The sequence below is a fragment of the Ceratotherium simum genome, chromosome 12, assembly GCF_057802395.1.
Source record: "Ceratotherium simum simum isolate JZ-2026a chromosome 12, ASM5780239v1, whole genome shotgun sequence".
In the NCBI taxonomy this organism is placed as follows: domain Eukaryota; kingdom Metazoa; phylum Chordata; class Mammalia; order Perissodactyla; family Rhinocerotidae; genus Ceratotherium; species Ceratotherium simum.
The window spans coordinates 2,473,874-2,486,423 of record NC_141911.1 but is presented as its reverse complement, the minus strand read 5'-3'; the positions used below and the strand labels follow the sequence as shown (position 1 = coordinate 2,486,423).

At 58.2% G+C, this 12,550-nt stretch overlaps 1 protein-coding gene across 3 annotated transcripts; it reads left to right on the top strand.

Annotated features, from left to right (window-relative positions):
- Positions 1-3,539: 3,539 nt before the first annotated feature.
- Positions 3,540-7,400, top strand: REEP4 (receptor accessory protein 4). Of its 3 annotated transcripts, XM_087437277.1 has the most exons (9): positions 3,540-3,981; positions 4,122-4,243; positions 4,812-4,884; positions 5,278-5,354; positions 5,447-5,567; positions 6,013-6,165; positions 6,509-6,644; positions 6,792-6,949; positions 7,038-7,400. In XM_087437277.1, the coding sequence occupies exons 3-9, from the start codon at positions 4,816-4,818 to the stop codon at positions 7,101-7,103; spliced, it is 780 nt and encodes a 259-aa protein (XP_087293403.1). In that variant the 5' UTR covers positions 3,540-3,981; positions 4,122-4,243; positions 4,812-4,815; the 3' UTR covers positions 7,104-7,400. The 3 variants fall into 3 exon arrangements, with proteins under 3 accessions (XP_087293403.1, XP_087293402.1, XP_004442365.1); XM_087437276.1 differs by lacking the exon at positions 4,122-4,243; XM_004442308.3 differs by lacking the exon at positions 4,122-4,243 and having other exon boundaries at positions 3,544-3,981; positions 6,013-6,126.
- The last annotated feature ends 5,150 nt before the right edge of the window (positions 7,401-12,550 follow it).

The window sequence follows — 12,550 nt, the reverse complement described above, 5'->3', positions numbered from 1 at the left end:
AGGTCCTATGGGAGTGGCACCTGGGAGCCAAGCTTCTGCTGCCCTCTGCTGTATGCTGGGAATAGACAGCTCTGAGATGCAAGGCTGCTGGAGAAGGCATGGGGTAGGCAAGCTCTTCCCTGTGTCCAGACTGTGTGAGGGCCGCCTGGTGGTAGGATGCCCAGGGGCATTGGTGGGCAATGCCATGATTCACTTGCTTTGAATAAAAAGTTCCCACCCCATTGCTGGCTCTCAGATGTCCAATGGTGACGGTCAGCCGCAGCTGTTTCATTAAGAACAGAGCCAGGGCCGTGCTATCCTTGTTGCTGGCAGGGGCCCTGCATCAGTTTTCAGACCGCCTTCCTCCCTGCTCCCTTCCCTCCAAGGAGTGAGTGATAACCCCCAAGGTCAGCAGGTGCTGGGGTCAGGAGTTCATGGTGATGACACTCAGGTGCTGGGTGAGTGTGACTCGTCTCCACCACCTGGGGCTGACTCATGGCCCAAGTGTTCCTTCCTGGAGATCACAGTCTTGGGGCCCACTGAGACTGTAGTCTGTGCCTCTGTCAGGTCAACTCCAACCAATATGACCCAAGATAAGCGCAGCAGTCCCTGCCACCCCCCATCCCACTGGGCAGATGTCTGTCATTGCCACCACCCTCTGCCCTAGGGATGAGATTTCAAGCACGTCGACGCATTTCTGGAGCCTCAGCTGCTACTTCTGGAAAGCAGATAATAAAACCTACTTTGTTTAGTCCTGATTCTGCCACCTACTAGGTGGGTAGCCTCGACCATGTTACTTAGCCTACTCATATCTGAGTTTCCTCACCTGTAAAATGTAGATAATCATGATACCTACCTGAAGGGTTAGTGTGAGATTTAAATGCATTAAATATATAACATACTAATATATGTAATGCCCTTAGAATAGTGTGCCTGGCACAGAACTATGATTTTTATTGGTCTGTAGCACTATATGAAATACAGAGGTGGCTCAGATAAGGGTGTTTTGTGGGAGCGGAGGTTGCTCTTTGGAGAGAACTGTCTGTGGATTAGGGGTCCTTATGCATCCTCAGATTCAGCGCCCCTGTACCCTATGTCTTACCTGTGGCCTCAGGTGCCCAGCCAACCCAGCCCTGACCACTCCTCACAATGGGGAGTCTCATAGGGGATGTGTCTGAGTTTCCACCTCCTTGAACCACGTTCATGTGCTCTTGGCTCAGCAGGCATCCCTCAGGTCCCCCAGCCCCACTGTCCTGGGAATGTCTGTCCTGCTTTTTCAAATGGGGAACGGGCCTCATGCTGTGCCAGGAAGAGGTTGCCAGGGAAAGAGGGTTGAGTCTCCCAGACACGTTGGCACTTTGTTGCCCAGTAGAAAGATAAATATCACTCTGACTGTACCCTCGCCCCCACCATGACTCCTTCCAGCGGTGGGAGACACTTCTCCCCCTGAATGCCCAGCTTTCTGCACGCAAGGAATTGAGCTGTCTGTATGGCTGCCTGGTCACCTGCCCTGGGGGGTCATCCATGTGTCCAGAGAGCTGCTTAGCAACCCAGTGTAACTGAATGACTGTGTCAACAGCTCAGGACCAAAGGCCGTGAGAGGCAGAGTCCACTCACTCTGCCAAAGCCGAGGAGGCTGACACCCCTCAGCTGCCAGCCTCACACCCCTCCATGCTGAGCCCTGCTTTCAGCAGCACACCTCTGACATCTTGTCCCTTAGATGTCCCAAGCACAGTCATCGGCCCCAGGAGTCTCCACGTGAGAGACCTTCCTAACTGGGTGGGCTTAGAGTGGGCACAGGAGAGCTCCTCCCCAGTGAATTGGGGGGAAAGAGAGGCCTGTGATGCTGAGGTCAGGTGTGTGACTCTGGAGGGCAGCTGGTGGAGAGGAGGCAGTTCTGCAGCAGGTACCGAGGACCTGAGGCTCACATGCACACAGTCAGCTCAAGCACCCTTACCTCTGAGGAATGGATGGCTCTTGCTTGTTCTGCAATCCCCTGCTCCTCCTGAGCTGGCCCCCTACTGAGTCAGTCACATCCTTCTGCTGCAAGGAGACAAGGATACTTTTCATCTGGATTACAATGTCTATGCCTAGAGATGGATGGTGGGATCCTAACCCTTGGCGGTTCTTGTTCCTCCAGTGTAGGACAGGAGCTGGGCCCAGAGTGAGGGAGCGGTTAGGCAGGTAGAGGGAGGCCTCAGGGCCTCAGGGGAGTTTCTCCTGTAGCCGGTTTCACTGCAAGCTCTCACACCCAGCAACACCAATAAAATTGATGATAATAATTAAGAGCATATAATCACCGTGTGTGTTTATTCCCAAGAAGGCTCCTTTCCTGGCCTGGTCCTTACCTATTCCATCCCTTTGATAGGTGGTGGGTGTTAACTATGGCTCTAATAAAAAGTAACAACTGCCCCAGTGTCCCGCGCCCACAGCTCTGAGCAGCTCTGCTGTCCCCCTTACCTCAGCCCCTGAGGGCAAGCTGTGCAGGGTGGGGGGATGCTGTGCTCCCCGTCGTCAGAGGAGGAATGAGGCACTAAGCAGAAGAGGAGCAAAGAATGCAACCCCACATGGAAAGTTGTAGAAGCAGCAAAGTTTGCCCTCTCTTTTGAGCCTCTGCCTTCTTCCAGGTATACACCTTCCTCAGGGAGGAGCTCCTGGGTTCCCTGTCCCCTCCCAAGGCTGCCCTCAGAGGACTGATCAAGCCAAGCATTTACCCGTTGTCTGGCAACAAGTGCCACCAGGGGACATGGGGCAAGTTTCTTTTCATCACTGCGTGAGCCTATTTCCTAAATGAGAAAAAAGGATCAAGACCTTGCACACAGAAATGCACTACAAAATGGGGATCTTTGAGGTTATTAAGCCCTCAGGGATATTTGTGCTCTTTACTCACAGGAATAGGTGGAAGTTCAGACTTCCGGGGAAGAAGGCATGGGGGGCTGGGGGCTCTGCCCAGAATCCCCGAAATCATCACGGTCAGCCTGCCCAGGAGTGTGGGCCCTGGAAGGGTATCCCAGAGAGAGGTTAACTCCCGAAGTTGAGTCGGATGGGAGATGAGGCCCTCAGGTTCCCTCTCCCCTACTTTCTCCCAGCTTCCCCTTTAGGTCAACTGCACATCTTTGAGGCGTTGACTGACTCCTGACCCAATGGTGTAAGAGCTGATTTGCTGGCGCTCAGCCAAGCCTCCTTCCAGTTTGTGCCTGGGCCTTGCGGGGGGACCTCCGCCCATCATATGCCCTTTCCCATTTTACAGGAGGGGAAACACGAGGCAAAAGGGGGAAGCCAGTGAAGACCCACGGAAACTCAAGTCCACATTTCTTTTTTCCTCCTACTCCCGCCCCATCTTGTTTTTTTTTTTTTTTGCCGCTTCTCATCCCCTAATCTTTCCGGTTAGGACCGCGACTCAACCTAGGGACCCCACACACGAGGCGGGGGCGCATCGCCGCTTTAAAGGGCAGGCCGCTCGCCTCGCCCCGCCCCCCGGGGCCGCAGTGCGCCTGCGCCGGGCGCCGCAGCCCGGGGTTGGGCAGAGCCCGGTGCCGTGCAACTTTCAAGTGAGCTGCAAACTCCGCCCCGAGGCCGGGCCGGTGGCCGGGCGCAGTGGGATCCCGGAGACCGCACGAGTGAAGGCCGCGACCCGCCACTCGCGCCCCGGCCCCCGCCGCGGCGCCCTGCGAGGGCCGAACGCCTGGTTCCCCGCGGCAGGGAGTGCGAGTCGAGCGGAAACTGCCTGGCGGCGCGGCGGGGCAGAAGAGCGCGCCCGCCGGTACCGGCTCCTGAGTCGGTGCCTCCGCGTCCGGCCTGCTCGCCCGGCCTGCTGGGCTCCCCCTTCTTCCGGCTCCCCGCACTGCGAAGTTAGGGGGCGGCGCCCCTCTGGTTCCCGCTCCTCCGCTCACTCCCCCATCCCGGCCCTGCAGGAGCGTCCCTCTGGGCATCTTCTTGGGTGGTCTCCCTTCTCCCCCGAGGCTGCAGGATGGTGTCCTGGATGATCTGTCGCCTGGTGGTGTGAGTATGGCAGCTCTCATACCCCCTCTATCCCGGGTGCCAGCCCGGCCCTGGGGTGGCAACTGGGAACGTCTGGTGGGAAAGGGGGCTTTCTGAGCTCCGTCACACCTGTCCCCTCCCCCGCCCTCCCACCCTCACAGCAAAGGTTAACGGACCTGTGGGCCTGCACGCGGCATCCAGCAGGGCTTGCTTGGCCCCCAACCCCCAAAGCCTCCTTGGCGGATGGCGACCCCTTCCGCACTCACACACACACTGCAGACAGGTGCGTGGGGCGGAGGACCACGGGCCGGACCGCAGCCCTTTGGCAAACACTAGGTGTTGTGGCACGTTGTGGGCGGAGAAGCCGTTGTGGGCCTGCTTCCTAGCTGAGCCATCTGTCACGTGACTCACCACCCTGGCCTCAGCCTCCCTACTCTGTCTTACTCGTCACCTTTCGGTACTCCAGCTGGAATAACCCTGTCTGCAGCCTGGCAGTGCCAGGTCTCGTGGCCATGGGCCTGACTGCATGTCCATGGGAGGGGACAGTGGTGCTCTCCTCAGCTCAGAAGTCTGCCTCCCACCCACGTTGTTGAGTGGTTGTGTGTGCTCTCTGTTCACCACGTATCCATGGGCCACCAGTGCAGGCCTGGGCAGGCTTAAGATGTTTGTAAACAGCAGGGTGGGGAGGGCAGCTTCCAGGGCACTGACTCAGGTGCAGGTTGTGCAAGCCAAGCGGGAAGAACAGGGTAGGCATTGCTGCCTCACACCGAGGGGGAGGCGGCCACCTGGTGAAGCGTGGTGGGGCATGGTGCCCCTCACTCTCCCCCTCGGTTTTCTGGCTGTTCTTCCAGGCTGATGTTTGGGATGCTGTACCCAGCTTATGCTTCGTACAAGGCTGTGAAGACCAAGAACATTCGTGAATACGTGAGTGTGGGGGTGAGGGGCTGGGCAGGAGGGTTTGACTCAGGTGGGGTGGAACGACAGCCTTGGGGGGGGTATGGTAGGATTGGTGGGGTGGGGAGGGTCTGAGCTGGCCTCCCCCTCCTCCAGGGGCTTAATCGGGAGGTGTATCTTGGGTGAATAGCTGTGGATGGAGGGTGGGCTATTGGGGTTCCTGTGCAGGATCTTGTGGGTGAAGCCTATTGGGGGTGGGTACAAGAATGAGTAGCAGTTTCTCAGAGGCAACTCTCTAGCCAGATGGCAGGGGAATGCAGCGGGACGTGCTCTCTGGAATCCCTGGGCTGGGTCAGTCCAGGACAGGGGAGTTGGCTCTTCAGGCTTAGCCGCTGGCCTCTGACCTCTGCCCCCGCCCCACAGGTCCGCTGGATGATGTACTGGATAGTCTTTGCACTCTTCATGGCGGCAGAGACCTTCACAGACATCTTTATTTCCTGGTATGGGGGCAGCGGGGCTGTGGGCTGTGGGGAGCAATGGCCCACCCTCTGCCTGGCTCCCTGGCTGCCCTTGTCCCCCTGTGCTCTGACAGGTTCCCTTTCTACTATGAGATCAAAATGGCTTTTGTGCTGTGGCTGCTCTCGCCCTACACCAAGGGGGCCAGCCTGCTTTACCGCAAGTTTGTGCACCCGTCCTTGTCCCGCCATGAGAAGGTACCCCAGGGGGAGGTAGGGAGGGAAGCATAGGAATGGGTGTGAGGGAAGGAGCCCTGGATTCGGGCTTCAGGATGCTCGAGGACACCTGGGTTCTAATCCCAGTACTGCTGCTGTTTAGCTGTGAGACCTTGGCAGAGCCTAACCTTCTTTCTCTTTTGGGATAATCAAGTGGGGGCACATGTGAATGACTTTTTGGGGGTATGACACACCAGCTGGAAGTTGGTTTGGGGATGGTTGGGGGGAGGATGGAGCATGGCCATTCACTGAGGTGTGGGAGTGGGGGAGTGGGTGGGTGGGTGGGGAGCCCTGCTCTTGGTGTGGTTGCCTGAGCACTGTGGGTGGGGTTGGGCTGGGAAGCGTGGCACCCAGTGGCTTCTCTGGGTCTGCAGAGGAAGAGTGACTCCAGCTGTCCACTTGAGCTCTCTTCCTCCCTCATCTGCAGGAGATCGACACCTACATCGTGCAGGCCAAGGAGCGCAGCTATGAGACAGTGCTCAGCTTTGGGAAGCGGGGCCTCAACATTGCTGCTTCGGCCGCTGTGCAGGCTGCCACCAAGGTGCCCTGGGTCCCAGCCCTCCAGCCCCGTGCTTTTTGGGCAAGTCCAGCTCACTGTCAGGGAGCTGATAGATAGCAGCTGTCTGTGCTGGGGAACAGGGGTGAGGGGTGACGGGGGTGTTGGCAGGAGCATGGAGCTGAAAGTCCAGACTTCCCTGGCTCTGCGAGCAGCCGCTCCTGCTCTCTGGGCCTTCGTTTCCTGTTGGTGCCACAAAGGCCCAGAGCTAGAAGCTTGCTGAGTTGCTCTCTGTGGGGCTGGTGCCCCAGTGACTACCTGCGGGTCAGTCCTTGATTTCCCTGGGTAGCTGCCCTGATGGAGGCCCCTTTCTGCTAGGAGCCCTCCTCCTCCCTCCAGGTGATGCAGAGCTCCCCCTCCCTTGCAGAGTCAGGGTGCGCTGGCTGGAAGGCTGCGGAGCTTCTCCATGCAGGACCTGCGCTCCATCCCCGACACTGCTGCCCCCACCTACCGGGATCCCCTCTACCTGGAGGACCAGGTTCCCCGCTGCAGGCCACCTATCGGTGAGTGGGCAACTGTCCCAAGAGGGATGGCTTCCTCCATGCAAGCTGTGGCTTCCCGCAGGGCTAGAAGAAGGCCTGGCTGGCCCCAGGCCTTCAGACAGTGTAAATGCGCAGCTTAGCCTTCTGGCCTCCCTCACCTCCACACAGGGTACCGGGCAGTGGACCTCCAGGACAGTGACACGGAGGGTGAGTGTTGGTCGGATACAGAGGTAGTCCCTCAGCCGTCAACCCGGCCCCACCGAGAGAAGCCTCTGAGCCGCAGCCAGAGCCTGCGTGTGAGCAAGAAGAAGCCGCTGGTTCGGGAGGTCAGTGGCAAGGAAGACGCAAGGGGGGGCGGCAGCCCTGGCACTTCAGCCCAGACCTCTCATGGTGTGCCTGCTCTCTCTCCCCCAGGGCACCTCACGCTCCCTAAAGGTCCGGACAAAGAAAAAGACCATGCCCTCAGACGTGGACAGCTAGGGTCTGCAGAGCCCGGCCCTCGTGCCCTGCAGGGTGCTGAGGGCTATTTGGAGGGGACCTCTGGCTGCATGTCTGTCCTGTCTGCACCAGCTGCACAGGCTCTGCCCTCCCAGCTCCTGCTGTTGGTTCAGGCCCAGAGGCAGGTGCTGTCGGGGCCATGCACAGGGATGCACCCAAATGTTCCAAAGCAGGCTGGGACCACGGTTCTATTTATTGTCTTTCTCATTCCTCTACCTTCCCAGGTGTGGGACCACAGCCCTCCCCAGACCCTGCAAATGAAATCAAAAGCCCACCCAGCTCTGTTTATTCCTTCCTGTCCTTCAAAGTACTTGACAGCCTTCTCCAAGGCCTTGTGTGTGTGTCCTGGTTGTATGTTTTGTGTTGGTGAATGAGGTCAGGTTTGTTCAGGTTTTGATAACTAAATACATGAAAGTGTTCTGTTTCTCCTGGTTTGTATTCCCAGTCCTCACAGCACACGTTATTTAACAGCCTGCTACAGGCCAGTCCCGGCCTAGGACCGGGGCTAAAGGGACAGACTGCCAGAGGGGCCCAGTCTTCTGGGGGAGATTGCCATTGACAAAATTGTTGTGATGCAGCAAGTACTGTCGTGGAAAGCTCTCGGAGACCTCTGAGAACACAGATGGGAGAGTCGGGGCCCAGCCCTGAGAGAGATCAGAGTCTAAGAAGACCGCAGTCAGGGGGAGATAGGATTGGACCTTGATGGGAAGTAGAAACCAGTGGGAGCGAAGGTGTGTAGGCAGCATGGTAATCCTGTGGGGATTAGCTGGATCTGTGCTCAGATTAGCCCTGGGGAGCCCAATTTCCTCCATGTGCCTGAGGGGGGTCTCTAGGCGCTTTTGTGGGGGAGGAGCATTGAGTTCCTGTAAACACGCAAGTAACATTGGGAGCATTGCATGTCTGTGGAGTAGCCGCGAGAGGGCAGCAGCTGCCAGGGTGTGGGCTGCCCCCAGCTTCCAGGTCAAGGAGGGCGGGGCTTGGAGGCTGGCCAGAGCCTTGCCCTGTAGGGGCCTGGCCACTGGCTGGCTGGAGGGACGATGGGGAACTCTGACCCAGCCTCCAATGGGCCCCCCACCGTTGCTCCTCCCTGCTGCTCGTGGTCATCGGTCCTCAGCCTGCCCCATCCATGAGTCTCCTCTGTTCTCCTGAGACCCAGGCTCTTGGCCTGGGCTGGCTCCACTCCATCCCCTCCTCTAATTCCTGGAGCAGTGGTGCCGGCTCTGCCCTCTCCTGTGCCTGGATGTGGTAACCGGGAGTGGCCTCAGGAGGGTGGATTAACTCCTGGTGTGGGCATTATCTGGGTTTCACTTGGGGGAGGCACTTAATCTGCCCCGGTGGTTTAGCTCCTCACATGTTGGTGGTCAATGACTTACTCTCTTGGCGTTCCCTTGCATCCCTTATCTCTTCATTTATTCATTCGAAACAGCCTTACTGAGTGTCCACCAGGTACCAGGCATGTTTCGAGATACTGGGGATGCAAAGTCTAGTAACGGCTGGCACCGAGAATGTGCTGCTCTAAGCCCCTGACACATATTAATTTAATCCTCACAACAATTTTGAGAGGTCTGTACTATTATCATCTCTATTTTACAAATGGGAAAACAGGCACCAGGAGGGCGAGTAATTTGCCTGAGGTCACACAGCTAGTAAGTGGCAGAATTAAGCTTTGAACCAGCCAGTCTGGCTTCAGAGTCAGTGTACTTAACCACTGTGCAGGACTAAAGTAAATGAGATGTTTCTTGCCTGGGAAGCAAGGAGAAAGAGACTAGCATGTATCAAACATAGGTTGTGTGCGTGACCTTGTGCTGGGCATTTTACAGAGATAATTTCCTTGAATTATCCACAAAAAGCCTGTTAGGTAGGGTTATACCCATTTTACAGGTGGAAAAACTGAGACTCAGAGAAGTGCAGCAACTTGTCCACGGTTGTGCTGCCTGTGGGTCGGGGCCCTGTCTCCTAATGCAAGCCTGTCCAGAAGTTGCCTTGATAGAGGTGGAATGGCAAGATCCACAGCCCTGAACTGGGAGAACAAAACAGAGGAGCGTGTGATGAACAGGCAGAATGAAACAAAACTTCAAAGGAAGAGGGAGCTGGGGGGAGGCCTGAAGTTGTGGGGTGGTGAGGGAACTTCCATGGGAGCTAGGGCTTCCCCTGCCCTCATTCCCAGGGTCACTTGGCCCCAGGGCTGAACTGGTGATGCTTCCTCAGGTCCGTGATCTCCACCTCACCCCGCAGCTTCCTCGCTGGCCCTGCTGCCCCTGCTGCCCCATAGCTCCTCCTTTGGCCACGCTGCTCCTATCTCTCTCCTGAGCACAGCACAATCATCCCAGCATCAGCCTCCAGGCCTTTGCTCCAGCCGTCTGAGTCTCCTGCCCTCCAAACAGTCTTTCTTTCCAGGCCCGTTGGCCGTCCTTCAAGATCTGCTTTCTCTGAGCCTTCCCTGACTTGTCAACCCCTCCTCAAGCTGCTAAGGCTCCTGATCTCTGGCCTGCTCACCCTGTCCAGGGCACACAATGCCATGGGCTGTGCTGGTGTGCCCATCGCCCTTCCCTCCCCTCCCAACTGGCCTCCCCCGCAGGTGAATTGCTCCATATTCCCCACCTCATTAATCCCCACTATCTCGTGGCTTCATGCTGTTCCCCTGGCATGCTCTTCCTCCCCCACCCAACTGTTCTTTTCCTATTTGCCCTTTGAACACCACTCAGACATCACCTCCCCCAGGAAGCCCTCCTGTAAGCACTCCCCTGCCCCCTTGCGTTGATTGCTCGTCCAGACCACGCCGCCTCTGCCCCTGCACGGACCCATTTCTGCCTTGAGCATATGGTGTTTTCTCCCCTACTGCACTGTGACTGCATGAAGAACAGACTTGCACCTTATTCACTTGTATTCCAGCCTGGAACAAATGCTGGTTTAGCCAAAGTGAAACTGTAGTACATGTGTGGCTGGTGACGGCCCACTTGTTCTCTGACTTCTGAGCTCCAGCATCACCTCCTCTGTGAGGCTCCGCCGCCTTCCCCAGGGTGGGACTAGAAGCACCTTGTAATCATTCGTTAACCTGCCTGACTCCAGTAGTCACCCCACAGTGCCTGGCACAGGGCCTGACACCTAAGAGGGCTCGGTGACAGTTTGCTGGTAAAAGAACAAATCCATGAGTAAGTATAAGCTCGTCAAGGCGGGGACGGCCTGTGCTTCCATCTTCGTGCCCTGCATCTCCTTGGTGCCCACCACAGGCGAATGACTGCTGCAGTCCTGTGGGTTGCGAGACATCCTGGGGCCAGAGGAGAAGGGGCAAGGAGAATTCCAAGTTCTGGGGCTGTTCTGGCCATGCATACACATGATCCTGGGACTGGGGCATTGGGTGTGGGCTGGGCTTCCCTCAGAGGCTGCCCTGTCTCTTTGAGAATCACTGAAACGTCTGCCCAGCACTGCCTCCCTCTGCATGGGGTTCCTGGCCCAGGCTTCATCCTCTCTGGCCTGACCCGTAGGGGAGGGTAGGCTGTGCTCTGGCCTGACTACAGCCTCCAACCTTCTGTTATCCACCAGTGTGTCCACTGCGTCCCCAGGCAGGCTCAGGGCTGGACCTCCATTCCAACTGGCCTGGAGCCCAGGTGTGCCAGGCTCCAGGCTGGGCACTGGGTAGGGAGATGAAGCAGCCTCGGCCAGCCCCCTTGGAATCACAGACCTCTGCTTGGCCTAGGTACCAGCCCCACTCAGGTTGTGGGCTCACTCTTCGGCCTCCGCACCCGCCTTGCCTGCTTCTGAGGGCCTCCTCCACTGCCCCCAGGTTCCCAGGTGCAGGTGGCCCTTCATTCTAGCCTTCCTTTTCCCTCCTCCCCACAGCCCACCATCCCTTGGACCTGTCAGGTGGCTCCTTTCTCTCCCTGCCTCTTTGGCCCCTCTCAGGCTGTGGCCCCTCCATATCCTGGCCTCCTCCACATGTGCTGGCCCCATTGCTGTGTTTTTAGCTGCCATTCTCAGTGGTGGCTATGTAGTTAGCTTCTTGTTTCAACACGGCCCTGGTCCAGGCTGAGTTGGGGAGTCCTAGCTGGCACTGCCCCACCCTTGAGGAGGTTGAGGACATGAGCACTCAGGATCTCATCCCTTGTCCCCCACCCACATCAGGGACTGCCATGCCAATAGCTGGGTAGGGGGCAGAATCCAGGCAAGAGGATGATGCCTGCTGCTCAGGAAATCCAGGGGGGCACAGCTGGCGTTGTTAGGCAGAAGGTCCTGGGCCTGGGGCCTGGGTGGTTGGATCGCAGGGGAGGGGAGGTTGGGGGGTGGAGGAGGGGCACTGGGAAGGTTCCACTGAGAAGAGGAATTAGGTCAGGGACCTGGGTTGGGTGGGTGAGAGGGGAGGGGGCATCGGCTACAGAGCTTCCTCCTGGCTCCAGGAGCATCTCCACACTTCCCTTCCTCTCCCCCTCCCCCAGGGCCTACGAGAATTCCCCTCAATACTCCCCCTCCCCCTTGCCCGCACCCCAGGCATTGCCACAAGGGTGGGGGGTGTGGTGGGGGGAGGCCAGCCTCAGCTGTCTGAAGGATGGAGGGGCCGTGGAAGCAGGGCTAGGTGCCCAGACGGCCGCGTGTGTGGGAGGGGATGTCCTCAGATGCCCTCCACCCGGCAGTCCCCGCTCTGACGTGGGTACCCCCCTCCTCCCTGCCTGGATTAGTGGCAGCTTGGCCTGACTCTCCGGGGCTCCTTCCCCCGCCCCCGCCTGCTGCCCTCCCTTGGGCAGGGGGCTGCTCCACCCGAGGGGCACAGTGCTTGCCCAGGTAAGGGGCTCTGGGGACAGTGCCAGGGCAGTGGCTCTGACTGCTGCTGCGCGTGTCAGCATAAATGTGTGTATTAGCGTGTGTGTGTCAGTGCTCCAGGAGTCGGGGTGGGGTCGAGGTGGGCCGGGGAAGGGCCCACGCGCAGCTGGGGGTGCTGGTCAGCTTGCTGGTCCACGAATCCAGCATTGTGTCCACGCATGTGTGGCTTTCCTTGTGTGTTTGTCTTTTGTGTGTCTCCTCAGCTTTGCTCTGTCTTCAGGCACAGAACAGCCGGCTACAAGGCTCAGTGGCCTGGGGAGCAGGATTGGGAGCTGGTTGAGGATGGAAAGGGGCTTCTTCCGCCCACCCACCCACCATGGCCCCTGGGCATTTCAGAAGCCTGTCCTGAGATTCCTGGTCTAGGCCAGAGACTGTGACCTAACAAAGCAGACAGAGCAACTGGGGGTGGGGTGGGGGGAGGTGTCTGTCCCGCTCCCCTGGGACAGTCCCTATCCCCTTTGGGGATGATAGTGACAGGCCATCAGGGCCCCAGACAGCCCAGGCTCCTATCCTGCCCTGCCCAGCCTCATGTAGGCCCCAAGCGGCAGGAATCTACCCCCCCCCCACTCTCTCACAAGCTTCTGCTGCCAGAGGACACAGATGGGGGACCACAG

Bases quoted from the DNA above. Each gene is read 5' to 3' on its own strand.
- REEP4 (XM_087437276.1), top strand. From the start codon at position 3,950: ATGGTGTCCTGGATGATCTGTCGCCTGGTGGT. The intron at 6,166-6,508 runs GCAAGTCCAGCT...CCTCCCTTGCAG, and splicing joins TCCAGCCCCGTGCTTTTTGG to AGTCAGGGTGCGCTGGCTGG. The intron at 6,950-7,037 runs GTCAGTGGCAAG...TCTCTCCCCCAG, and splicing joins AGAAGCCGCTGGTTCGGGAG to GGCACCTCACGCTCCCTAAA.